The sequence below is a fragment of the Candoia aspera genome, chromosome 1, assembly GCF_035149785.1.
Source record: "Candoia aspera isolate rCanAsp1 chromosome 1, rCanAsp1.hap2, whole genome shotgun sequence".
NCBI lineage: Eukaryota > Metazoa > Chordata > Lepidosauria > Squamata > Boidae > Candoia > Candoia aspera.
Window position 1 is genome coordinate 39,699,784 of NC_086153.1, and position 27,030 is coordinate 39,726,813.

The 27,030-nt window shown below is 40.9% G+C and overlaps 2 protein-coding genes across 4 annotated transcripts in view; both read left to right on the forward strand.

Moving 5' to 3' along the window:
• The window catches only part of SRF (serum response factor), a 72,403-nt gene extending 63,574 nt beyond the window's left edge, over positions 1-8,829 (forward strand). For 2 of the 3 annotated variants that reach the window (XM_063302414.1, XM_063302421.1), the window contains exons 5-7: positions 312-431; positions 2,952-3,143; positions 4,174-4,506. In XM_063302414.1, the coding sequence (XP_063158484.1) occupies positions 312-431; positions 2,952-3,143; positions 4,174-4,319 (458 nt within the window). In that variant the 3' untranslated portion in view covers positions 4,320-4,506. Of the gene's footprint in view, positions 1-311; positions 432-2,951; positions 3,144-4,173; positions 4,507-4,890 lie in introns of those variants that run through there. The other variant, XM_063302428.1, reaches the window with a different exon arrangement.
• A 3,493-nt stretch (positions 8,830-12,322) lies between these two features.
• LOC134496897 (cullin-9-like) overlaps positions 12,323-27,030 on the forward strand; it is a 59,892-nt gene continuing 45,184 nt past the window's right edge. The window contains exons 1-3 of the mRNA XM_063302616.1: positions 12,323-12,398; positions 16,150-16,746; positions 26,251-26,405. Of these exons, the coding sequence (XP_063158686.1) occupies positions 16,164-16,746; positions 26,251-26,405 (738 nt within the window). The 5' untranslated portion in view covers positions 12,323-12,398; positions 16,150-16,163. The remainder of the gene's footprint in view (positions 12,399-16,149; positions 16,747-26,250; positions 26,406-27,030) is intronic.

Sequence of the window (27,030 nt, forward strand, 5' to 3'; positions counted from 1 at the left end):
AAATTACAAAAGCCATCACTTCTTACATATTGTGCTTTATTTTAAATCTAGAAACTCCTACAATTCATCATATTTACCTTGTCTTATTTAATTCTTCCCCCATTGGCTTCTAACTTCTGACACTGCTGTGGTTAAAGGCAATATCGTTTGAACAATTCCTTAAAACCAACTTTGAAGAAGCTGCTATAACAAAGTGGAGGGATAACATGTTGCTGTAATTGTTTTGAAAAAGCATCCCACATATCTTGTCAACCAAAGTCAAGGGATTCACGCAGCAGCAGATACTAAGAGCAGCCTGTCTTGCTTCCCAGGTGGTGCAGTGGCTCAACAGGTTCCTGTGCAAGCCATCCAGGTGCACCAGGCCCCCCAGCAGACGTCTCCCACAAGCGACAGCAGCACTGACCTCGCACAGACTTCTTCCAGTGGGACAGGTAGGCATCCACTAACCACCCCAACTCTCGATCTGCACCTGTGGGCCAGGAGCATTCCAAGGTTGTCCACTAGGACTCAGCACCAAGAAGCCCGATACTCTAACAGTGGTGTGATTTTCTGCTGATTTTCTGCAGAAAATTTTAGAGATGAAATGAGCAAAGCCTCCAGTAGACTAGCACATGTATAGAAGTTTTAAAACAATTTCTGTGCCTCCCCCCCCCAAAGCAAAACCTCTGTGAGTTGGATCAAAACTGCCCTGGTTTCAATCTCATTTGGTCAGTTCAAATGCATGCTCAAGACAATATGTCATCAGTCATTCCTATTTCTTGGGAAGATTCTCTTGTAATATTCATCTTTTGTTCATCTCCATCTGAAGAACTGCGTGTAAAAGGAGGACCAGACTTGCTTGCTTTTGGGGCAAAGGGCAGATCTATAACCAGTGAGTCAAGATTTCAAGGTAGCAGTTGTTTGCTCAAATTTAGGAAAAAACATCTAATATGGTTTGATGATGAGACCTGGGAAATGAATGGCTCTCCTTTGCTTGAGGCTGAATAGCAGTTATCCTGGTTATTGTAGTTGCTGCATCTCTTCCAATTCTTTAATAATATGGTATTTTTTCCCTGCTCCTTGGGAGACAGTAGGGGTACTCTACTGAGATGTGTTGTTTTATCTTCTTGCTTCTTACAGTAATAAGAACTTATTCTACATTTTTCTTGTCTTGGGCCAAAGTTTATCATTGTCCATGAGGTTACACGATCTTCTCTGAGGTCAGCAGTTCCTTGTGCAGTTAGTGCTGATAAGTCAGCAAAAGTGAGCAAAAGTATAATGAGAATACAACTTTAGTGCCATCTAGTGGAACTAGTAAAATATATATTCCAAAAATATTTCTGTTATGTTTCTATAAATGAAAAGTTGTAAGGATAAATGAAGTGATTTCCAAATCAACCAATTCCTATCTCTGAATTCTTACACGGTATGGTGGCAAGCCCTGGTACTAGAAAGTTACTTTGCAAGGATAAATAAGGTAGTCTTGTGTCAAACTTGATTCCTGGTGACTTCATGGATGCTTGTGTAGTTTTCATAGCAACACCATGGAAGTGGTTTGTCATTGTCTTCCAGTATGACATTTGGGTAGTGTTTTTTTAAATTTTTCAGTGTAGTCTATAGCCCACAGGTTTCTAGTGGTCTCCCATCCAATATTAATTAGGTCCAGCCAAGATCAGACCATCTCAGTTGCCTGGTGATCATTAGGGTTTTTCTTTATCTGGTACAGATCACAGACACAAAGACTGAATTTGGTTTTTTCCCCCTACAAAAGTTGTTTTATTACACAAAATTAAAGCCCATTTCTTACTTCTAATCTTAATGCTAATTCTTTGCTTGTTTCTATTTTCTTACCTGTCTTAATCTAGAGCAGTACTTCTCAACCTCAGCAACTATGAGAGGTATGGACTTCAACTCCCAGAATTCCCTAGCCGGTTTGCTGGCTGGGGAATTCTGGGAGTTGAAGTCCATACCTCTTAAAGTTGCTGAGGTTGAGAAACACTGATCTAGAGTCTTCCTGTTCCTATAAGTGTACAACTACTTCTATCATTTAATCTATGAATGTTTATCTCTATGTTCCTACTGCTATGTTGGTAGCATTATTTCCTATCTTAATTGTTTTCTAGCTTTTTAAATTTTTCTTATTTTTTCCAGGCCTTCAGCTCTTGTAGCCAGTCTCAGTCCTTTTGGGTGTGAAACCCACTTTCACACCTCTATAGACTTGTGAACGGGGCTTTTCTCTCCCCGCAGCACTCACAGTCCTCTCTCCCAAGGCTTATTGTTTCTTTCCCTGTGCTGTTTGTGTGAGATTTCCCCCCCCCCCCTTCTCTGCTGTCTTCCTGACTTGATTCCTTTTTTGCCACACACATACTTGATTTCTGGTCTGTTTTATGGGATAAACTCTCCAATTAAGAAGAGGGTGGGGCTGTTTTAACCCTACTTTCTGGGCAGCACCAAAGCTCTGGATCTCAGGAGAGGGAAGGGGAAATTCCTGCTCACTCTGGCTGGTGGGTTCATTCTTCCACAATTACACCTTTGTAAACACATACTGTATATTTTACACATTCATACTTTGTTTTTAGATACAATTTTCTATCCAAGCCTAAAAAATAATAACATATAGGAGTCTTCTTTTTAAAAATAACTTTTGGTTCCATTAAAAGCTAGCTTCACCCCTGCCCCACCCCCCAAAAAAGGAAAAGAGATCTGATCCGGGAATATGAAGGAACATCCTGATTTTCAGACCTACATCAGAACCTCTCAAATATATTGAGCAATTGTAGAATCTATCTTCTGGCACACGCTGGGAAGCCTTTGGACAATTCTGTAGTTTCCTGGTAGTTGGACTCGGTCTGTGACAAATGTACATGACAAATTTGTACTGGCTCAGAGATCCCCTTGAGTAGGTTGTTGAATATACATACACATACACAAGTATATGTACTTCAGTTGTGTCTTTTCTTTTGTTTTGCCAGTGACCCTGCCGGCTACGATCATGACTTCATCTGTGCCAACCACTGTGGGAGGCCACATGATGTACCCCAGTTCTCATGCAGTGATGTATGCTCCTACATCGGGCCTCACGGATGGTGGGCTTGCGGTTCTCAATGCCTTCTCCCAGGCCTCATCAGCAATGCAGGTTTCACATGGGCAGGTCCAGGATCAGGGTAAGACTGGACTCAGATAAGTTTGATTTTCGAACAGCCACACACTGATGTTCGAACAGCCATTCACTGCTTACTGTGGTGTATGCTCACCTGATTTCTCTTTATCTAGAATACAGATACGTAGGCATAAAGCATCATTTGGATCTCAAGCAGGCAAGGTGTTTCCAGCTCAGCATGGGTACCTCGCTGTATCTGTCAGCGGCTCTTTAAGCAACCCATGCCTTTTCCTGGGCTTGCACAGCAGCTAAAATGTGACAATCAAAAGTAGAAACAAGGAAGGAAGATAAAAGGAGAACATCAAGAAAGAGGATGCATTTATTTCAGATAGCCTGCTACAGCTTAAGTGTTAGGCAGCAAGGCCAGGAGAAGCATTTGATTGAGACCTCCTTGTCCTGTTTACGGTGGTCAGTGGGTCACAATGGCTCCCCGCCCCAATGTTTGCAAAAAAAACAACAACCCTGAGACCCAAAGAGGAGGTGCTGGTCATTGCATAGGCTGCCAGGATATACATTAAAGGGGGTGAGGGTAAACCAAAATAGACTTCAGGGTCTATTCTCTCAGTGAAGGCTTTAATAATTGTTAATGCTAAGCCATATATTGTATGTGCCATGAATGCAATTGCCATGTTTGTTGTGAATGTGAAAGGGGTTAGGTTCACACAATGTGCTAAGGCATGAATTATTTAAACTTGGTATATTGAATTAATTCCAATTGGCTGGATCCACCCAATATGCAACACTAGAAATCATGCTTTATAAACCACAGTGGTTGGGATCACAGAACAGATTAAGCTTAAAAACAAAAAAAGCCAATCATATTATGGTATACCATCATATGTGAACCCAGCTTATCTATAGACTATTTTTATTGTTGTTTGTAAAACCATGGCTTGCTTTTAATGAGTTGTCTTGTTTTGATGGCAATGGTTCATTTTTTAAATTTCCTACTATAATTATGCCTGCATCTTTCTAGAGCAATTGTGGCTAATTTTGGAGAAAGACTAGTATACATCTGTCACTTTATCTGGCAGGTGGAGTCCCTCAGGTATTCCTGACAGCTCCGTCAGGAACGGTTCAGATCCCAGTCTCAGCTGTTCAGCTTCACCAGGTAGGTACAAAAAACCTTGTATATTTTTTTTCAACATTTACCCTGAGACTTCAGTCAAAATTTTATTGAAAATAGGATAAACTTCCAGGGGAAAGTATGGTATAAGAATTAATTTTAATTGTGCTTATAATTATTTTGTAGCTTCTGATATTTTTTCCTTCCTGTTGTTCATCATACCAGTATTCAAAAGAAAAGGCTTAAGCTGTAGAATTCAGAAGCAGTTTGAACCACTTTTATCCACGTTTAGTTGTTCAAGAGATGAGCATTTCAAACTTCATGTCCCATTCCCAGAAGCGTTGTGAGCAGAATTTCATTGAGAACATGTGACTGCTAGCTGGAGCTTCTCAGTTTACTAAGAGCAACCCCAGTCAAAATCTACTGAACCTGTGAGCTTGCATGGCATGTGATGCCCAGTGAAAATATAAACATGGCTTTTTGGCATCAATATTTTGAGTGTCATTGCCTTTTGCTAATTTTGATGCATACAGCAAGGTTTCATACGCCTTGAAAGGTAGCTCTGAAACGTGTTAAGTGAGGAAAGTAAGCTGGGATTGCACCTTTATGACACCCAGGAGTGGAAGACTATTTTGTGCCTGCCCGCAAGAGACCGTTCCTTTCATTGGTTCTTTTCTCTCTGCAGATGGCTGTTATTGGCCCGCAGTCCAGCAGCACTGCCAACTTGACAGAGCTGCAGGTGGTCAACTTGGAGACACCACATAGTTCGAAGAGTGACTGAGCAACTCTGGGAGGGACCTGGGGAGGGGAAGAAGTGTGTACCCAGCACCCCAACATGAAGCAGCCGCCGCCGCCACCACCACCTCCAGCTTTATGCTGCATCTGGCCCTGGATCTATGGCGCTCCTCAAGCTGCACGAGGATCTCAGCAGTCCCTATTTTTGTATGGACTCCATCACTTATTTATTGTTGCCTTTTACACGTTTTCTTCTCACACTTTACACTGACACCCCCACACACAAACACACCCATAGAAGTACATAGATGCATATTAAAAGTGGCTGCAAGGCCAGCAGCAGGAAGCTGAGCCTGGGCTGTAGGGGGACTTTGTTACATTTGAACACTGCATTTACTGTTCTTTTTCTTTGTTGTTTTGTTTTCCTCCTTGTTCCAGCCAAAGAAACTTTCTCTCATAAGTGGGAGAATTTGCTCTGCCATGTATGAAACCTTCCCCCTGTTTTCATTGCCAGGGAGGGAGCTTTTTTCTCTCTCTGCCTTGCTGCCTCTGATACATAAGAATGTCCATGAATGTCCCTAGTTTGCAACCTCTGGGCAGAGCAATTGAGGCTGTGGGAAGAAGCTGCAGTCCAGACGAGCATGAAGCTGTTCTGAAAAAGGTAGTCGCTTTTCAGTCATAGGCCTGATATCTTTAAACACTCACACACAATGCTGGGACAGTCACCTCTCTTTCCCCTCCCCCATTCCAGTTCAGGTCACCTCTTGGCTGCAGCTTTGTGCCTTCAAGCAATCCATGATGCATTGTGGGTTGGCTTGCCTTTATTCTTGGCTGGCAAAGAGAGGGTTCTTCCCGTTGGCATTCCAACTGGGGCTATGAGACATTGGGCAAGAAGAGGGCAGGAAGCTGAGCATCTTGGACTCCCTTTTATCCTTAAAGCGTTCCTCCCTCAGAATCTTTTTTTGTTGGATAGGAACTGACTTGGAGCAGCTTCTTGCCCATTTAGTCTGGCTGTACATGGATCTTACAGCCAAAAAGAATTGTTTACCCTCTTTTCTTGAAACACACTCAGCAACTTATAAGCCCAGTAGCAGACTTCGCTTTGTGTGATGCTTGAGTTTTGCTGATTTTTTCTTCCTGAGGAGGAAGAGCTACAGTCATGTTATTATTATTATTTTAATTTTGGAAGGTATAAAGCAGCCTTCCCCAACTGGTGCTCCCCAATATGTTTTGGGTTCCAAACTCCACATCCACTAGCTTTTGGCAATGCTGGGAATTGTCGACTAAAAGATTGGAAAAGGACTAGGTTGATGAAGGCTAGTGCTAAGGAATGAAGTTGGAAACAAATAAGGGTCTTTTAAGAAAAAAGTATTTAAACTTGACTCAGCAGGCCTTCCCAAGGCAACTGCATCCATGGATGAAACACCACCAGTCCAGAATGCAATAATGTAAGATAGCCTATGACATTTTTTGCTTCTCAGATAGCCCTGGAAATGAGATGGTATGTTGCTCCACCATCATGAAGCATGTTTGGCCTGCACCTGTGAGACCTGGCCATCTCAGAGTTCTTAGCCTGGGACTGGAGAGATGGGATGGGGCAAGCTTAACCATAAAGCATTCGTGATAAAGGCTCTGCCCATGTCTTTGTGAAGCCACTGCTGTGTCCATGATCTTTAGAGGATTTTTTGTGACGCTTCAAACAGGAGGTTCTGGAATGAACAAATGTAACACATTTAAAAGGGGAAGCTGCAAGACTGCTAGTCTGTAATGGAGAATGGGAGGAGATGCAGGACAGAGAGGAAGGGCTGTGTTGTCGGATCATTTGCTTGCACACAATCATGCATTTCATTCAGCCCAGAGCAGGTCAGTGGTTCTTATAACCCCCCCACCTCCCAAAGGGCCAGCTTTGGATTAAGGAGGCTGCAGACTTTTAGAGAAAGAAAGCAGCTACTGTAACTCCTTTCTTTCTTTTTTTAATTAAAAGACAAAAGAAGCCTTGAAAAAAAAAGACTTTATTTTTCTAAGTGTTAAACTCAGTATTTATGTAATTCTTAAAGGAATTAAAGTCTGGCTCCTGTACAGTTTTCATGGGGTTTGTAGTTTGGGGTGGGGGGAAATGGGCCATGGGGCAGGGATGAAAAAAGGAGAAGAAAGGGGCCTTTTTAATTTGTATTGTAATATTCTGAAATTGTTTCCATGAACATTAGCGTTTAAACTCGTCTCTGTCTCTACCACTTGAGTCACGCTTTGGTGGAAAGGTTGCACCAATGGGGAGTGGAGGGCTTATAACAAGTGTGCAAGAAGTACCGCCTGGGAGCCACATGCAGCTGCATCAGCATTCCCTTTGTAGTGCCAGAGTCACACAGAATAGGTGGAACCAAAATTTTAGGCCCTTTGTCTGGCCTTGGGGCAAAATGGAAGTCTTTAGCCCTGTGGATGCTTGGGGAATCCATTTGCCATCTTAAAACCTTGCACCCCATCCTAAAACAGGCCATGCACCTTCTACTTTGGGGTGCGGACATCAAGCCATACTGAATTTGTGTGCTACTTTCCTTTTTCCTTTTGTTTGCAACTTCAGCTCAGATGGCTACATTATGGAAATGAAGCCCAAGCTCCCTCATACCTGCCCTATGTTTGATTCAGAGAGAAAGTTAGTGTAACTTGTTTAAAACCTTCCCTGACAGGTTACTTTTTAGACTTTTTTTTATTTGTTTTAAATGTCAGAAAACATTGAAAGGTGTTATTTCCCCAACTAGTTGCAGTCTGAAAGGATGTGGCCTATACAGTTTTTGCTTATCGCAACCAATCTGAATTTACTGGTTTCTCTCCGGCACTAACTTCAGTAATGAGGTTTCCAAAAGTGGTGCAAAGTATCTCCTTGTTTTAACCCTCATTCCTTTTTAGGTAAATACAGATCTTTTTTTATCTTAAGCTGGGGATGATCTATGTTTATCCACCAAGTCATGAGAATTTTACTCCCCCCCCCCTTCATCTCTTCATTAGATCAGTGGCATGAGAAAGACAGGCAGGCGTGGCAGGTAGAAAATGACTCTCCTCTGCCTCCTGCCTCAGAAGAGGTACACTTTATGGCAAAAAGTTTGCTTAGTTAGCTGTCTTCTCCCGTTGTCAGCAATAATGGGAAAAAATTATTTATATTCAGTGTTGCCTGTCCACTGATGAAAACGTTTGTCAGCAGAATAAATCCTCAACAACCCTGTTTTCTCCCCAGTTCTGATATGGAGGATTGAAGGATTTGTCTCTCAAATGGAACTTTACCTATACATTGGTAGCTGTTCTTCTGTATGTAGAGTTTTTCCCCAAGAGGGCATGTCTTCTTTATCTTTATCCCAAGCAACTTCTATTATTAAGAAGTTGCTTGGGATAAAGGCACATCTGCAAAACAGTAATTCTCAAATCATGTTGCTAATTCAAAAATCCTCTGCTAAGAGAGACAAGCAGCTAAACTCAAGAACAGTATCTATTTTTCTGATTTTGATTCTGTACTAATTTCCTGATTGGGGATTTGACACTTGATACTCATCCTTCACCTGAAGGAAGTTCTCCCTCCTATAAAAAAGCACCTGCAGGTTAAACGCTAATGTTGCATGTGATTAAAGTGTTGAATTGTAAGAACACTTATCAGGGATGAAATGGCATTTATTGTGTGGTGACATTTTTAGTTCACTTTACAGATTGTTTTTGGATTTTTTGTGTGTACGTGTGTGTGTGCGTGTATGTGTGTGTGTGTGTGAGTGGCTGTGTGTGTGGTTTGTTAATTTCCAGGGTTGTGTTTCTGGAAGGGTGTGACAGTAATCGCAGTACTATGTACAGAGCTTTCTTTTGTATTAAAGAAATAATCTTTCAATAAATGTATCATTTTGTGCACAAACTTTTGTGTCTTCAGTGATGCTTCTGTGCAATAACTGCAATGAGGCCTCTGGAAGTGTGCCAGAGGAGAAATATTTATTATTTTAACAAATTTGTACACTGCCCATCTCACTATGCAAGTTACTCTGGGCGGCTTACAAATAAAAGGTCATAAAAACCACTAAAGTACAAAGAATACGAAGTTAAAAGAGAAAAGCTAAAAGGCAGGGAGAGTATCTTTAAACCACCAACCACCTCCAGGGATGACTACCTCTATTGGATCCTGAAGCCAGATGGCAAACCCAGGTCTTAACACTTTTCTGGAAAGCCAAAAGAATGGGGGCCAACTTCACCTCAGGGGGCAAGACATTCCACAGGGCAGGAGCAACAGCAGGAAAGGCTCTCCTCCTAGACATATGATAAATAATTGAAGATTGGAAACAAGTAACTGCAATACCCATGTTGTTTTCTTGGCAAGAATGTAGATGTGGTTCACTATTACCCAGGGATGTTTTTCAGCCTCCCACTTCTACAGCCTTGGTGACAGCCCTTCAAGATAGATCAAGTCACGAAATAGACACCATAAGAACTAATGGAATTCTATGATTCAACAGAATCTTGAAAGCTTGGTAGTGTTTCCTTCTGCCCCTTGTTAAAGCAAAAACGAATCAAGGCAGGGTTATCATGAGTTTCTTTTTCACTCCCTCTTCCTTTCCAGATCTGTTGATATTCTTGCATTTCTTCAGGTTTAGCTATGTACTCCTCCACACCATCTCCTGGGTCAGATTCATCCTCCTCTCCTGTACATGAAGAAGACACTGCCAAGTTGCTATGGGAACCAACTACACACTTCCCTACCCCCACCCCCAGGTCATCAGAGGAATTTTGCTACACAGAGCTGGAAAATCCCCCCTCCCTGTCCATTGATAGCAGTGGCAGATTACAGGAATGGAGTGTGTGCGGGAATTTCAGATAAAACCAATGTACAAGACATGGACTGTGGATATCTGTTGCACTCTCCCATGACCTTTCAGATTCAGGGTAGTGAATCAGATATTCAAAACATCTCCTCCAGAATACATTCTACTTCATATTATTCTTCCCTGTCCATCAGGATGGGGGTGGTGTGAGGGTAAGGAACAGTTTTAGAATGCAAAGGGCATGGGGGCTTCTTATGAACAAGCAGTGCCTGATGGAAGACCAGATGAATCCTCATAGAAGCAGGCAATTGCAAATGAAAGGCCACTTGCTGAATTAATTTGCTAGGTAACAAAAGGAGTCAATAAGCTTGGAGTCCAGATTTTTAGATGGACAGGTGGAAGATAAAACCTCAGTGGAAAGCCACACCAAATCCCCCCCTACAATCTTGATGCTCTCTTGCTTTATGTGTCTGTGGCCTGCTTGTATGCAGCTTTTTTGGCAAATCTACTGTTCCTTTAAGATAAGCAACCTGTCTCTCCACAGAAAGTCCAAGGCACAAAGAACAACAAAGGCTGGAGTTGTGGAAGGCAAAATGCAGGGGTGGTAGCTATAGGCTGCCTGAAAGGAGACATACCTATGGAGCAATATAGAGTTGTTATACCCAAATTCTGCAAGAGGCAACAATTCAGTTGTCTTGCTGACAAGAGATTCAGCATGTCAAATACTGTTCCAGTATTTCATTCATCCTCTCCATTTGCCCAAGTATTACTGGAAAGCTATTAGTGTAGGGTATATAATAACAGAATCTAAAAAAGCTGATAATTTCCCTCTGCCCCCTCTTATACCAAAGAGAATGAAAGCAGGCTTATCTTGAGGTTCATTCTCACCCCCTCTTCCTTCCTGGGGCTAAGTTGACATTTACCTAACCATTTTTGCATTCCTTCTTCAAGATTAGCTCCTTATTCCTTTACACTTGGGGTTTTCTGGTGGGCTCTCATCTGTGTAGGAATCAGAGTCACTTTGTTTAGCTTTTACTATAACAACTAAGATTGGCTAGATGCTATCACCTGCTATAACTTCAGTTTGGAAATGAGAGGTGTAAAGCAAAACCAAATGCCTCCCCATTTTCTCATTTGGGGGACAGGTGCAAATAATGCTTTAGGGTGATAAATATTTTAAAAATTCTATCTCTCCTCCTCCCACATTCTAAATGGTACAATCCATCCTGCCTCACTACATCTAGCATCTAACTGCAACCTCATTCTGATGCAGAGGAGATTATAATTCCTGAGAAATTACCTTGCGCTTATTCAAAAAACACCTGGAATAAGAAAAAGTGGGTAGGGGTTGGGCCCACTTTCAATGTTACTGTCTCCTTGGCCACATCTCCAGGCATCATATTCTTTGAATGCATGAAAGGGATTAATGCTTCGGCATTCTGTGCCAGGTAGAACAGGGGAGACAACAAAATTGAGGATGCAAAAATCTAAGTAGTAGAAATTATGAAAGGTTTATGCAAGACCATGTTATGTTGAGAAATGTGTCTACTGGTCAACACATATATAGAAATGAAAACATTTGCTAGAGAATTAGTAGATGGAGAAAATTCCTTTCCCAGGAAATTTTCTCTGATTAATGGAGTTCCCAAAGGGAAATCTTCCCATCAGGACAATAAATGCTATAGGTTGGCCAGACGTAAAAGAGAACAAAGTTCCTTTGTCTTTATAATTAGATAGAAAAACAAGTCCCAATAAACATAGCTTGCCATATAAGCTGAAACTGCCATTCTATACACCTAGAAAATGCACAGGAGCCTTTTTTATAATAAATGATGGAAAGAGATAAGTACTTAGGAATTCTTGACAACAGCATTTAGTAGCAATGACTTTGGTTCATCCAAGCGAGTTGAAAGATAAAGCAAGGATAAAGGACACAAAAAACTAGAGTGATTTTCATTTCCCTCTTTTATTTATAACAATGGATTGGGATTCTTCTGTTAAGCCCTGGCAATACCATTTAATACATTACAGCCAGAGAAAGGAAAAGTTCATACTGTACTTCTTGTTCTTCATATTTTCCACTTTCTCTGCAATCTAGGAAACTGCTTTAAAATAAATATTCTCAGCTGTCAATTTATATGCATATTGGTTATTATATGTTATGAACTTTTTAGTTCAAAGGTTCCATATTTTATACTATGACATGATTAACTACAACGCAATGTTCCAATAATGTAGTTATTTTGTGTCGGTACTGCGTTTACTTGCAGTAATGGCATAATTAATAAAACAGCTACTGCAAACTATCAACCACATGGCCTTCTTCAGCAGGAACTGCCACTCACGACAGGCGCGCACGCTTCTCTCAGGCCGTGCGTCACTGAAGCAACAGTAGTCCGAGAGAGAGCGATGAAGTCGCTTCGTGGAAGAAATGACTCACCAGGACCAACTTTCCTCTTTCTTCCATCCCGCCACTTTAACGTCTTCCAAAATGTCCTTCGCAAGGATCCGTAGAACGGCCGACAGAAAAAAGTCTAAAGAGTCGGATCCGTGCGCGCACAGGGCTGTTGCGCATGCGTTCTAATCACCCGGAACTTGCGGAGCGGCTGAAGTGGCCGGGAGAAGGAGCAGGCGGAGGAGGGAGAGGCGCGCTGCTGCCTTCAGCAGTTGGGTAGGTAGCGGGGTCGTACCAACAATGGCTCCCTTTCCTTCCCCGGTTTTCATTTCTTCCCGCTGCTTGCTTCTGAGATGGTCTCCGCTCGGCGACCTTCAGGATTAGGCAAACAGCAGTTTCTCGCTGTGTAGCTGAAGGTGGTAGTGGTCCTTTCCCGTCTCTCGCTTTTTCCGCCCCCTTCCTTCCTTCCCTCCCCCATTAAAGGAAGGGTGTGTGAAAACGGAGCTGAAGTATTGCTCGCGCGGAGAAAGCTTAACAGTTTTCCCCTGATAACGAGCGCGGGCTGGGGTTTTCTCTGAATAAAGGAGTAAAAAGGGAGCATGCTGAAGGTTTCCTCTGAAAACGAAAGAGCAAAACAGTTTTTTTTTAAACTATACACATTTTCCTGCTTCATCTAATGAGTCAGAATCTATTTCCTATATTGCATGCCCACGTTGTCTCTACTGTTAATCTGGAAAACACTTCTAGCAAGAGTTGGGCATGCTGATATTGATTAGGACTTCCTTAAAGTTTTTCAGTTGGATGAAGATTTTAAGAACAAAAAGGCATAATCAACTAACATCTGGACTGAAATAAAAATGATTGTGGCATTTTTGAGAGCTTTGAAAGGAAGAACAATTTCCATTAGTACCCAATTTTTTAATATGAAAGCTTTCCAATTACCACTGGACCTGGAGGGAAAGGAAGGAGAAGAAAGCTGTGTTACAATATTACTGATGTAAAAACAGAGTAAGAACGGAAAAAAATGCATCCCTGCTCATCCCTGTGTTCATCCAATTTTTTTCTGTTAGTGTTCCAGTAGAATCAATATGTATTTGCATATTTGATTCCTGATACAATTTGTAATAAAAAACCCGGCTATCAACGGTTGTGACTAACAGGTGGTTTTTTTTTTTTCATAATCTAGCTCTGTTTACCAGGTCAGAGGTAGAAAAAGGATGAATACATGCTGCATAAAGATTCATAGAAAGGTTTTCCATTCACTTTGGTATCAGATGACATAAAGCACTGATTGAATGAGCTAAAGTATTTTCTGAATCCAGGCTACTGTGAGTGGAGAATATGGTTTATTTTATTCCAGGCCTTGAGTCTTTGTAAACTATATTTCTTAAATAATTTGCTGTACTATTCAAATGAATAGAGCAATAGTTGGCAGGGTCTGTTTTCTCCCCTTTCTTGTAGGTGGGCATCCTTATGCTATTTGTCCATCCCTGAGGAATCTAATCCATTGCATTAATATGTGAAAATAAGGCAGTCAGCCATGAAGCCAGCCAGTTTGAGAAGGGTTTAAATACTTCTGCTGGTAATATATTTTCCCCTGTGTTTTAGCCCCTGCCTGTTTAATAATCCTTTTAATTCTCTCTACTGCAACCGGGCGCCACTCTGTTGCTATTTTCAACAACTCCAGTTTCCCCTGTTCTTGAATATTCTCCATCCAATCTACAAAGATTTACTGAAAGTGCAAAACACATCTAGCAAGGATAATCTCTTCTTAAATTAGGTTTCAAGCTTCCCTAGGTCCCAAAACCTGTTTTCATTTAGTTTATCACATGCTGTCTCTCTCATTCCTGCCAGTGATAAACTTTGTATTCCTGCTTTTTTAAATAGTATTTCATAAACTCAGTTTTGTCTACCATCTCCAACACCAAGAGTGCCTTACTGAGAACCTTTGCTTTGCTTAAGAATTAATCAGGTCTCTCTTGGTCAAACTAAATCTCTCAATTGACTTTCAAAATTTGAACTAGTTTACCCAAATGGAGTTTAAATCATTGAGTACCTGCTCATAGATATCCCTAAAGTAATGAGATGCCAAGGGAGTAGTTCTCCAATGCATCATCCTTCTGTTTTGTAATATGTATTGTACTGTAAGAATAACCATCTCTGTACATTTCATTTTTTCTGATATTATCTTATTCCTTCTATTGTTTGATTCACATGGTATTCCAAATTCCTGATTCTTTCTAAGCTGCAGGACTTACTTGTTTGATTTCTTTAGTCACCCATCTCAGTAAGAGACTGTTAAGGGAAGGTGATCACCCTCTGTTGAAGCTCAAACTTCAAAGCACTGGACTGTGGGGATAAAAGTATGGGATATGAATTTGCAGTACAGAATTTGCTTTCCGGTCTTATGAACTACCATGCCCAATGGCTCTCTCCAGGCTTTAAGGAGCACAAGTCTGAGTTATATGTTCCAGTGCTGATGGAAGTCCTTATTTCTTCTTATATGTTAATCTGTTCTCCATATTAAGTGCCACTTCTTCATTAAGTTTAGTGCTGAATAGAATAGAGAGCCAGTTTGATCTAGTTGTTAAGGTGCAGGGCTGGAAACCAGGAGACTGTGAACTCTAGTTCTGCCTTAGGCATGAAAGCCGGCTGGGGCCAGTCACTCTCTCTCAGCCCAACTCACCTCACAGGGTTGTTGTGGGAAAAATAGGAGGAGGAAGGAGTATTAGGTATGTTCGCTGCCTTGAGTTATTTATAAAAATAATAAAGGTGGGATATAAATAAATAAATAAATAAATAAATAATCCCCTCTGTCAGCTGGAACCATCCAACAAATACTATAGCAGTATACTTTTTTTCCCTTCATGCTCTATAATTGTGGTATGTCTTTGTCTATCAGAGTGGCAGAAGACAAAATCTAAAATTTAACTGTCTGAAAAAGTGGTTGTTAAACTGACTCAATCACCCCTTTTCCCAGTCTTAAATAATGTCATTATCTCCACAAAAAACAAAACAAACCACTGTTGTTTTACACAAATGTCTCGGCAGCAGCAGTCTCAAATTGGATCCTAGACTCCCAATTAAGCAATTACAAATTGCTCCATTAGCCCTAGGATATACCCAAATTACCCCCTTGAAGAAATTACCCCAGTTTAAAAACCACTGCTCTAAAATGAAGCCAGAGTAAAACCAAGAAAACAGTCATGCAGTGCAGTATCCTGAGAACTTCCAAACTGCTCTTCATTTTTCCTCCTGGGGATGTCGAGGCAGGGGTCTGCTAAACTTTAATATCTGTATTTTGAGTTTTCCTTTCCTTTAAGGGTTTATTTTTCGGTCCTTTTCTTAAGTACCAAGTCACTGTTGTTAAATTCCACTTGTCTTGGTTGACTCAGCAGTGAAAGTAAATTAGTACATATTCTGTGACCTCTGTGGAGATAGCAGAAGAAGTAGAGTAAAACTCCCTCAAATAAAAAGGGCAATGGGAGGAATCCAGGCTACATCAAAATTAGAAAAGTAAAAGAGCTCCTATTCCTCAACTCCCTCAATGCTATTTTATTGGAAGTTCTCAAGTTTACCTTCAACTTTTGAAGTTGCTATATATTTTCTAATAATAACAACCTAAAATTAAATTGGAAGGAAGTAACAGTGTGATTTCTGAGTGAGGGTAACAGTTGCTGATTATAATCAACATTTGATTATGACAAATGTTTCTTAGAAAAATGATTGAATGCAAAATTGCTTGTCACTCTGGAGCTCCAGGACAGAGACTTAAAAAATCTCCTCAATTTATTTAGAGCAAAATGTTTTTTGCTCTAAACTTTTATATAGTTTGAAAAATCTGGTAGATAATGTCTATTTAATCAGAAGGGATGCCTCTGAAGTGGTTTGCAGCAAAGTTACTTGTGCATTTGAAACAGATCAATGCTTCTGAATATGTCAAGTGAATGCTAATTATTTGGAGATTCCTTACCTGATTTTCTGGGTACTTCTCAAGAGCCTGACTTCTTACACTTTTTTTTCATAGATGTATTTTCCATCATGGTGGGTGAAAGAAGGAATGGAAACCTTGGGCCAAAACTACAAGCCTATCCTGAGGAGCTAATCCGCCAACGTCGTGGACATGATGGACATACTGAATATCTGATTCGCTGGAGCATCCTTAGTTTGGATGACAATGTAGAAAATACCACCCATGCTGCTTCAACTGAGAACAAAATGGATAACATTCTTATGTGGATGTCAGCAGAAGAAGTTTATGCTAATTGCCCCACACTCTTGGGTAAGAGGAAGCCTGAGGGGCAACGAGTAAAGGAGGAAAAGTCACCTAGCACATTTCCACCTGATGTCACAGTGGATGAAGCTTCCCTGCACGAAATGAAGGCTGATGTCAGGAACCTGGTACAGCGTGCTAATCGACAGATGGCCAGGACAAGTGGTCCAGAGTCCTCCATCCTTAATACTGTCCATGTGCTCAGTGCTTATGCCAGCATTGGCTCATTGACAGGGGTCTTTAAGGAAACAGGTGCTCTGGATCTGTTGATGAAGATGTTATGTAATGAGGAGAAGCAAATACGTCGTAGTGCAGGCAAGATGCTGAGAGCTTTGGCTTCTCATGATGCAGGTGAGGTTGCCTGTTGAGGTATGGTGTGAGCTTTCCTGGTGTAACTGTTTATGAGTCTTATTGTCATATTTGAGAGATACCGCAAGGCATATTATCCTGGGGAGAATCAAGACTTTTCCTACTTAGCATATCTTTCCACTCTGCTAATAAACAGGTTCAAAAATTTATCCTTTATAGCACCAAAGAAACAGTACAGAGCAACTGTCAGTGAGTTCTTTGCTGCTATCTGCTCTGTTAGGATTTTTGGTTTTTTTCTGTTGTTGTTGCTTTCAAGTCAGTCTTGACTTCTGGCAACTGCCTGGACAAGTCTCTGCAGTTTTCTTGCCAAGATTTTCAGAAGTGGTTTGTCCTTGCTTCCTTCCTAAGGCTGAGAGAGAGTGCTTGGCTCAAGGTCACCCAGCTGGCTTTGTGCCTTAGGCAGGACTAGAACTCATGGTCTCCCAGTTTCTAGCCTGATGCCTTAACCACTACACCAAACTGGCTTCTTGCTCTGTAAGTAGTTCACTGCAAAAGCTTTCAACTAACTCAGGTTCACTTTTTCCTTTCTTTTTATCACTTTTCTTTTTTTACCTTTACTTTACCTTTTATCCAGTCTTTCTTCCTTGTGGGGACTGCCATGCCCCTGAAAGTCCTGGAAATCCCTTATTTTTCCTGGACCCATCTGCAGACTTCTGAGGTGGTTGTGACTGGCATTTTAGAAGTTGGCTGTTCAAGCAGTATCCACCTGAGTGGCTCCCCTCCCATTCAGTCCAGAGACCATCTTCAGAGATAATGCAGAATGTTAAAACCATCTGTGCTACTTTAAGACAGTCTTTGGAGTGTTTCCCTCAACTCTCCTAAGTCCTAAAACCTCTAATTCTTTATTCCACTCATTTCTTAGCATCTGCATATCCAATTGATAACAAATATCTATAAAAATTAGTAGTAGGTTTTTTAGTTTTAAAGGATTTAACAAGTTGTTCTAATATCTCAGGTATCTCAGAAGCTGAAAATGCTGCTGTCCAAACTATGTTGTTAACAAATGTTGTAGCTGTAAATATTGCCATTTTGATAAAAGACACAAGATATTTGTCTTTTAACACAGTGTATGTTAAAAATGCATCATCTTCTATCAGTTGGTCCAAAGTCAATGTCCCTGCTTCCAACCAATTTTTCCATATCACCATCTTTTTCCCAATTTTTATAGTTGGGTTTCCCCATAAAGTCAGTTTAGCATGGGGAAAGGGGTTGAATCTTTTTTTTTATTAGATAATTACATTTCATAATTTTCTAACTGACATAGTTGTTTCCAGCGATACTAGAGTTCTAGTATATTTTGATCCTAATGCTGTCCATCCAACCAAAGGTGCTATATATGTATATTCCAAAGTTGCCCAGATCAGTTAATTAACACCAATTGTTGGCTTTCAGGATTTAATACTTGACAATAGGTAACCATGATGATATAGCTCCAGATTTGGAAAAACAAATCCTCCCTCATTAATTGGTAATTGCATTTTCCGTAAAGATACTCTTGGAATTGAAGAACCCCGTAGAAATTTTCTAAACAAAGAATTTATCTTCTGAAAATATTTTCCAGATACATGAACTGGAATTCCTCTCAGAATATAAATGAATCTGGGAATAATATTCATTGTGAGAGCATTCACAACGGGTGAGGTTTAATGACTCCCATCTCTCAATATCTGTAGAAACCTGTCTATATACTTTATTTATATTACATGTTATTGAGTTATATTTTTTGGTATACACAAACTTAGATATTTAGTGGATTCGGTACAAATACAGAATTGATGTTCCTTAAATGGATGGGTAACCAAATTTAGGACTGCAGACTTAATGGTCAATACAAATCTGAATTTATTATATTTCTTGGGCAGAGCTGAGCTGTAAACACTGCCATGTGAAGATAACCTGTAGCTCAAGTCTTGGGAGAAGTACATGCCAAATCCAAGTCAGTACTAGCCTCCATTACCTTTATGGGTGGCAGATCTTTTGCTGAATCATTAGACAAAGTCTTGGTTAAAATCAAGGACCAAAAAAAGGCTTCTGGCCACCTCCAACAGGATGGAAGATTGGCATTGTTCAGGGACTGACAGAATCATATAGCTGTAATATGCAATCGATGTCATCTTCTCCAACTTCCTCCTTGCTGTAGGATCCACTAGAATTTCACATCCTGGCTTCAGCAGAGGGGGTGAATGCCCATGCAACTGGCAAGCAAAATGCAGGTGCAGTGCAAGTGATTGCATGTGAGGCTTACTGAAGTTCTAGGGAGCAAGCACACGCTGAGAGGAGAGCTTGGTAAAAGATGCAGTGATGGGGAAGCAAGGACGGCTGGGAGGAAAAAGGCTGATGCGGGCAGTTGGAGTGGTACATTTGCAGTGAGGCTTGTGAAGGCATTAGGTGAGGAAGAAGCACGAGGAGGGTATGAGTGTAGGCAGAAAGAGAGAACAGGAGTGGAGTTGGGAAGTAGAATGAAGAGTGTGTATGTGCACAACAGCGTATTGGAGGCTCAAGAGGAGATGTAAGCTGGGTCAGTCAGTGCGTAATCAGAAAACATGCAATGCCTTGAAAAGTGCAAAGAACCCTTGGTCAAAGACTTGGACAAAATGCAGCATGGTCAAAAATGTAGCAGGATCAAGAAAACACAGGATATGAAGCCGCACACTGAAGTTGCTTCCAGCAATAGGAGGCAGCCTCTGTGCAGTTTAAATCCTTTCCCTTCCGAGCATGCACAGCTGAAGCTACACTTGCTCAATGGCTGCCAATAATGAGGTGCCACAATTGCTTACAGAGTCAGAGACTTGTCACTTACTTGCAAGGTGCTTACTTTGATGGGGTACAGGACTCTCAGCCGGGGGGTGGTATTTCTTCCCCACATCTTGGTACCCATGTTGGCCAAAGAGAACAGTAGTGGTTGAGGAGGGATCTGAAGAGGCATCAGGGTTGGCAGAGGAAGGATCTGCCATTGCTGAATCTGCAGCCGCAATACCTGGTGGGATTTGATCCACTCATGTCTTAGAGCCCAGCCCTGAGGCCATGACACAGAGCATCTCAGACAGTTGACCATCCAGACTTTGTTTGAAGACCTCTAGTAAAAAGAATTCACTACTTCCTATACAGCCTGTTTCTCTGACTGACAGCTTGTACAATCAGGATATTCCTCCTGGTATCTAGCCTGAACCTCCTTCCTTATAGTTTTAATCCATTGGTTCTGGTCCTGCCCTCTTCTCTGTAAGAACCCTTCATATGTTTTAAGTCTGCTATCATATCTCCTCTTAGTTATCTTTCCTGTAGTGTAAATGTACCTAGAGCCTTTAACCATTCCTCATAGGACTTGCTTTCCAGACTCTTTACCATCTTGGTACGCCCTCTTTAATTTTGCTCTGTTGCTGTCCTTTTCAAACTGGTGCCCAGAACTGGTTACAGTACTCCAAATTGTCTCTGACCAGAGCACAGCGGAGTGGAACAATTAGTTCCCATGATCTGGATTTTGAATTCTGAATCTTCTCTTTCTCATCTAAAGCATTAGCCACCCTTTCTAGTTTTATGTCATCTGCAGACTTTTTAAGTGTCCCTTCAACTCCCTGATCCAAGTCATTGATACAGGGTGTTGAATAATATAGGGCCCATTTGCATTCCACTTAATATTTCTTTCTAAGCTGAAGTTGAGCCATTAATAAGCACTCTTTGGTGCAGTCATTTAGCCAGCAATGAGTCCATCTAACAGGAGTATCATCTATTCCATGTTTTATTTCTTTATGAAGGAATTCTGATCTTCCAAGATTCTGAAACTCTACATAGAGAGCTCAAATTCATCTCCTGGGTTAACTCTACCTTCCACAGGATACAATATCTCTGCCTTTTTTCTTTTTGCCTGCCAGGATTCCCAACCAGAAGCAGTGAAATGCAGGATGCCTTAAGAACCAGCAAACTTTACTTCAAGAAGACCAAGAACTGTCAACTGTCTCTTTGTTCCCTTCCAGCAAACCTCTTTTGATTAAAATATATTCCCCACAACAGTTGCCAAAAAATCTACTGCTATAAAGCTCCATCTCTTCTTGCCCTGTTGGGTATCATAGCTCACTCAGTTAAGAGTACAGGCCCCTTGACTGCCATTTTCACTGACACTTTGCTGAACAATATATGCAGGGAGTATGCATGTTGCACTGTTTCTTTCTTCACAGGGCATAACAAATTCACAGATCTCATCTGAGCCTTCCTTTAGCAGTAGTACCTCATCCATAAGTCTGCTCAGTAAGGAGTTCCCACCCTATTATACGCCAACTAAGGGTACTTCTACCCACAGTAGAAAAACAGATTGTTTGACTTACTAAGAATTTTTCCCCATTTCCCTTAGTTTTATGCTAAATGGAGAACCATGATTCTAATATCGGTGTTTTACACTTACTCTCTAAATAATTTAGGAAGTTTCTCTCTACTGAAATCTGCAAAAAAAATTCTTTAATTCTGCCTACCAGAACAGTAAAAAAGAGAACCCAGCAAAAATTGTTAGCTTAATGTTTAATTACTTAGAAAGTATGTTGTAATTCTTAATCTTAAATGTAGATTCTACAACTACAATCCATGTTTGAGTACTCCAATGCAATTTAATGCCACTTGTTGGAATTAATGGAAAGAGTTAATCATGACTAAGTCCTTTTGAGTCCAAAGTCTATTCTATGAATAATTAAGGGCTGCTCCCAGATTGGCTCGGTGCTGATGTGATTACTGTACACACTTTTGGGCAACAGATTATTCATTTCCACCTTAGCAGTGATATAGAAATAATAGTTACAAACTGCTGGAACTTGAAGGCAACAGTTTCTCATTGGTGGGAAAATCTTGCTTCATTTCCATTAACAGGTTTTTCCCTCATGTCACCATGGCACTCTTTCAGCAGTCTTTATAGGTGAGTAGGGCATCTTTGCAGCCCCATTCATGGTGTTCAGTCATTTTTAGAAATTACTATGAAAATAAATGCAACATGAAGTTAGAATAGAGAATTGGCGGGGAATAGAATATGGTGGAGAGTAGAGGTGATAGCGGAAATAGAAGGAAACAATATGTTATGCCTGGCTTATTAGTATAAAAAGATAAGTCTGCTAGAAAACCTTGATTTAAGTAAACTTTTATTCATATTCTGTAAATACTTGCATATAAGCTCATTTGTGGATAAGCCAACCCTCTAATTTTTAACCAAAATTCTGACTTCAGAACAGCCTCCACAAGAAACTTTCCTGATGCCCACTTGATTAATGTTTCTGAATTAGGTTAAAAGCTAGTTATTTTACTAACGTTTATAGTTAGCTAATGACCACTATTAAATACATTATCTTGGCCTTTGATTTTTATTGATATGTTAATATTTAATTGTTTGTTTTAAAGTTGCTTATTTGCCCTTGAACACATACACATGGAATAAAGATAATAGACATTCCTATTGACAGTATGTCTACCTTTGTTTCTTTAATAATTTTCCATTAAGAACAAGAAACTCAAAGGAGGACACTGACATATAAATTGTGGTGAGAGAAAAATTGATACTTTTAATCATTCCAGAACTGTAAAAAGGAACACAACATAACTTAAACAGGAAGAGCTACTATAGAATTTATAGCAGTTTGTTCATTGCTATAATGTGCAAGTTATAACCTATTAATTCTAAATTGTAGGAGAGTCAATGGGTGTGAAATATGACTCCAGGAATATTGCAAGGGTGTGCAGATATGTAACTGGTAACGTAGGAGATAGATTGTAGAATTTTTAAAGAATCTCTAAGGCACTTTCCCCCAAGTAAATTAGTGCTACAAGTTTTAAGCAGTATGTTTAAGCAGTAAGGTACCGCATAGCATAAGAAATGTTTTCTGTATGCATTTGAGTAGTCTAAGACTTTGAGGTGACTATTATTTTTGTATAAGTTAATTCCTTGCTGTTTAGGGTTAAAAAAATCTTGAGTTCAAAAAATTACCTAGAGTGGGAACTAGTTTAAAAAGTATTCTTCTCTGGAATGCACAATTTACATCATTTCTCTGTGTCATGGACTGGGTGACCCTTTTGATGCCAGGTGGATTACTAAAATGAGCATGAGCGGGTAAATCCCAAGTTGGACTTGGATCAGAGAAATTGTGTTCAACACTTTAATGATCCCATTTAGCCTTAGCAAGTTTTACATATTTAGTTCTTCATTTGAATTTTTCTTAAGAAAGAAAACTGTCTTGTGTTTGCTTAGGCCAGTGGTTCATTTAGTCTGGTGCAACTTATTATTATATTTTTATCCTGCCATATTTATATTTATATAACTATGAACGTATTGGTACTCCTGCCTCCTATTTTCTCCACAACAACAACCCTGTGAGGTGGATTGGGCTGAGAGAGAGGGACTGGCCCAAAGTCACCCAGCCAGCTTTCATGCCTAAGGGAGGCTTAGAACTTACAGTTTCCTGGTTTCTAGGCCAGCACCTTAACCAGTGGCTCTCTATTAATAGTCAGTTGCATTGTTTGTTGTTGATTCGTTCAGTCGCTTCCGACTCTTCATGACTTCATGGACCAGCCCACGCCAGAGCTTCCTGTCAGCCGTCAACACCCCCAGCTCCCCCAGGGACGAATCCATCACCTCTAGAATATCATCCATCCACCTTGCCCTTGGTCGGCCCCTCTTCCTTTTGCCCTCCACTCTCCCTAGCATCAGCACCTTCTCCAGGGTGTCCTGTCTTCTCATTATGTGGCCAAAGTATTTCAGTTTTGCCTTTCATATCGTTCCCTCAAGTGAGCAGTCTGGCTTTATTTCCTGGAGGATGGACTGGTTGGATCTTCTTGCAGTCCAAGGCACTCTCCGAATGCAATCTCAGTTGCATTCTAGGAGCCCATAAAGAAGTATTTTTCAATGTTGCTTCATGAATTGTAATTGCATATGCCTTGACTCTTATATATACGGTATGTCTAAGCTTTGTTCTTTCTCAGTACTATAATAAACAGTTATGCTTAAGACTGATGAAGACAACAGTCACCATGATTCAGAAAAATATGTGTAGTTTGATGCCACAGTAGATCATGGGGGGCAACTTAGTGCACTTCTGATGTTTTGGACTATTATTCCTTGCCGTACTTGCTGGCTGAGACTTATGACAATGTTTGTGAGAACTGACACCTTGAGCCCCAATAATGACCTGACTCATGCACAATTGGAATATGCAGAATTCAGATTAATTAAGAGTAGTGTACAGATCAGAAGCTGCAATTGAAGATTCCCGCCTAAACTCCCTCATTAAAAATGAGCAGACACCCTGCTCCCCCCCTTACATCTCTTCCTACCTCATTTCAACAGTTAGGCACTGTTGAAAAGAGTGGCCGGCTGACTTGGCATCATGGCTACCCTTGTAAATTTCCCTAAGTAGAGTTTCTGGAACATAGATCTTTCCTCCTGACCATCACAGTCCATCCCTCTCCTGCAAGGCAGTTTTATTTTCCTGCAGCCAAGTGTCGTTTTGTAGCTCTCGGCTCAGCGCTTGTTTTAAATCAGCCGGAGCTGCTGCTTTCTCTCACTTTCTCTGACTGAGTGACAACAGCCAGCCCTAGCTGCTGCTTTGGAAACACTGTATCCACCACCTCATCTCTATGGCTATTATGTTGTGGTAAGCGGGACAGAGCGTCGGCCAGAAAATTCTTTCCCCCAGGCAATTACTTCAAATTGAAATGGCTAAAGAACTGAGCCCAGCAAATCTGCTTTGCACTCAATTTCCTCTGAGTTTTTAACGCCTCCAAATTTTTATGGTCAGTCCAAACCTCAAAAGGCTCTGAAGCCCCTTCCAATAAATGTCTCCATGTTAGCAAAGCCCACCGCACAGCAAATGCCTCCTTTTCCCACGTGCCACCTGCGTTCGGTCTCAGTGAACTTTCGCGACAAATAGGCAAACGGGTGCAACTTTTGAATGAGTTTCATGTCCACCATTTCTCCTTAAGTTTCTGGGGAAAAAGACCTTGAAAATCAATGTTCTACTTTCATTCAGCGTTATACAGTGGAGAGAGTTAGCAACAGTTCATGTTGTAAGCTTTGCCAGACTGTCTTTTTATAGATCTTTCAAAAATTTCCGAGGGAGTCAGTTTTAAAATCTGCATTAAATATTCAAAAATTAGTATTTATGACCAACTGCAGAAGAAAAAATAAATTCAAAACAATTTTGTTTTTCCAAGTGTTTATTGTATGTCCTTGATCACCGTATTTTCAAAAAAATTGTTATACTGACCCACTATCCCAGTGGGGTAGAGAAACTAGATCATCAGGCTCCTCCTATTTGCTGATCTTCGCTAGAACAGCTGCTCTCATTTGCCACTTCAGCATCCTCTTGGACTTAGTGTCACATTTGGATCTGAGGTTCAAGCCAAAACTGACTCCTCATGTCATTTGCCTTTTAACTGCTGTGCTAATAAAAAGAGGGAGCGTATTTACATTGAAAGCTGGATGGAAAAAATTATTGCTCATTTCTATCACAGTTCTACAGCTTATCTCTGCAGAAAAGTGTTTAGTCTCTTTTCTACCTATCAAGACCCAACTATGTTTTTAACTCCCATACTTTGATTTTGAACATTAAAAAAACAACTAGAAGGTGCAGCCAGGGCCTTTTTTCACGCACCAGGCTTCTTTTGCAAAAGAAGGCCTTGGGTGAGGCGCGAATGGAGGCCCCAGCTGGCAGGCAAATAGAGACCTTGGGCGGGGTACAAGAGAAGACCCAGCTGCGCCGGTGTGAAAGAAGGACCCAGCATGCACAGTAGTGGTGCGTGGTGTGGGTCCGGTGGCAGGGCCAGGTGGTGGGGGCATCTGTCGGCAGCAGGTAGGTGGGCAGCCAAAATGTGGTGGTAAATGCGGGTGGGCCTGAGTGTCATGTTCAGTGATTCAATGTAGTTTATACATCGTAACGTTTCACATGCCATGGCGCTGACGCGCGTTTCTGTTTGGGAGGGAGCTGCTAGGCTTTTTCTACAAACCACAGCGCACTGTGTCTTTTGGTCTTGCTATTTTAGCTATGAAGAAGATATTGGAGCTATTAAGTTTCCCAGTTCAAGTAACAAGTTAATCTCCTCTTAGGGTATTAGCCACCTCTGATTTCATCTATGGGGGAAATAAGTTTGAGCTCTTGAAATTAGGAAAATAAGTTTGCAAACATGAGACTAGTATATTTGAAATGGTATTATGATATTATTATGGTATTAAGTTGTATTATGGTGTGACTTTAAGAGGAACTTGCAATGCTACATGTCTTAGTCACCAACTCTAGCTGAAATATTAATTGTGAAAAAGTAGGATGTCTACCATGAATATTAATCTACCAAGTTCATGTAAATTACTTTACCTGTACGTATGGTATACCTGCAGTTCTCTGGTATGTTACACATTTTAATATATGTCTATAGCTGAATAGATTTTCAGGGTGCAAAATAGGTAATCTTGGAGAAATGAAATTTGGTGAAGGATGATATTAAGCATAACTATTTTGATTTCAGGAAGTCGCGCTTATGTTCTTTTGTCCCTGAGCCAGCAAGATGGTATTGAACAGCACATGGATTTTGACAGTCGTTATACTCTTTTGGAGCTTTTTGCTGAGACTACATCCTCTGAAGAGCACTGTATGTCCTTTGAAGGGATCCATCTTCCTCAGGTACCAGTTGATCGGGTTGGCATTGATATGGGCATTAATTTCTTCTTTGAAGAGATGTATGCAAAATACAAGGCTGTATATGAGTGTCTCATGAGAGAAGGATGGTCTAAAATCAAAGTTGGGGAAATAACATTCATGAGATGATTGTGCACCGGTTGCACCTGTTTCTGAACTAGAAGCCCTACTCACTATCACTCATGTCTTTGTCACTTCCCAACTGGATTACTGCAAAATGCTCTACGTAGGGCTGTCCTTGAAAAATACTCAGAAGCTTCAGTGGCATAGACAGTTTTGGGTACACAGGGTTTTCCTGGGTTACATTATTGTTGTAGATGCAGCACTGGCTCTCAGTATGCTTCAGTCTGCAATTCAAGGTGGTAATCACCTTTAAAGCATGGCTAGGCATTTGTGGGATTGCCTTTCTCTGAGAGTCTTTGCCCATCCCACTAGATCTGACAGGATGGGTGCACTCCAGGTCCCCTCGTTTAAACAGTGCTATCTTGTGGGACTAAGGACTGTGCCTTTTCTGTTGTGGCACCTGCCCTATGTAACAGCCTCCCTCCTGAGATTCAGAGGGCTTTCTGGAAGGCTGGGTGGACCTGGATTTTCTCTGGGCACCAAGCCC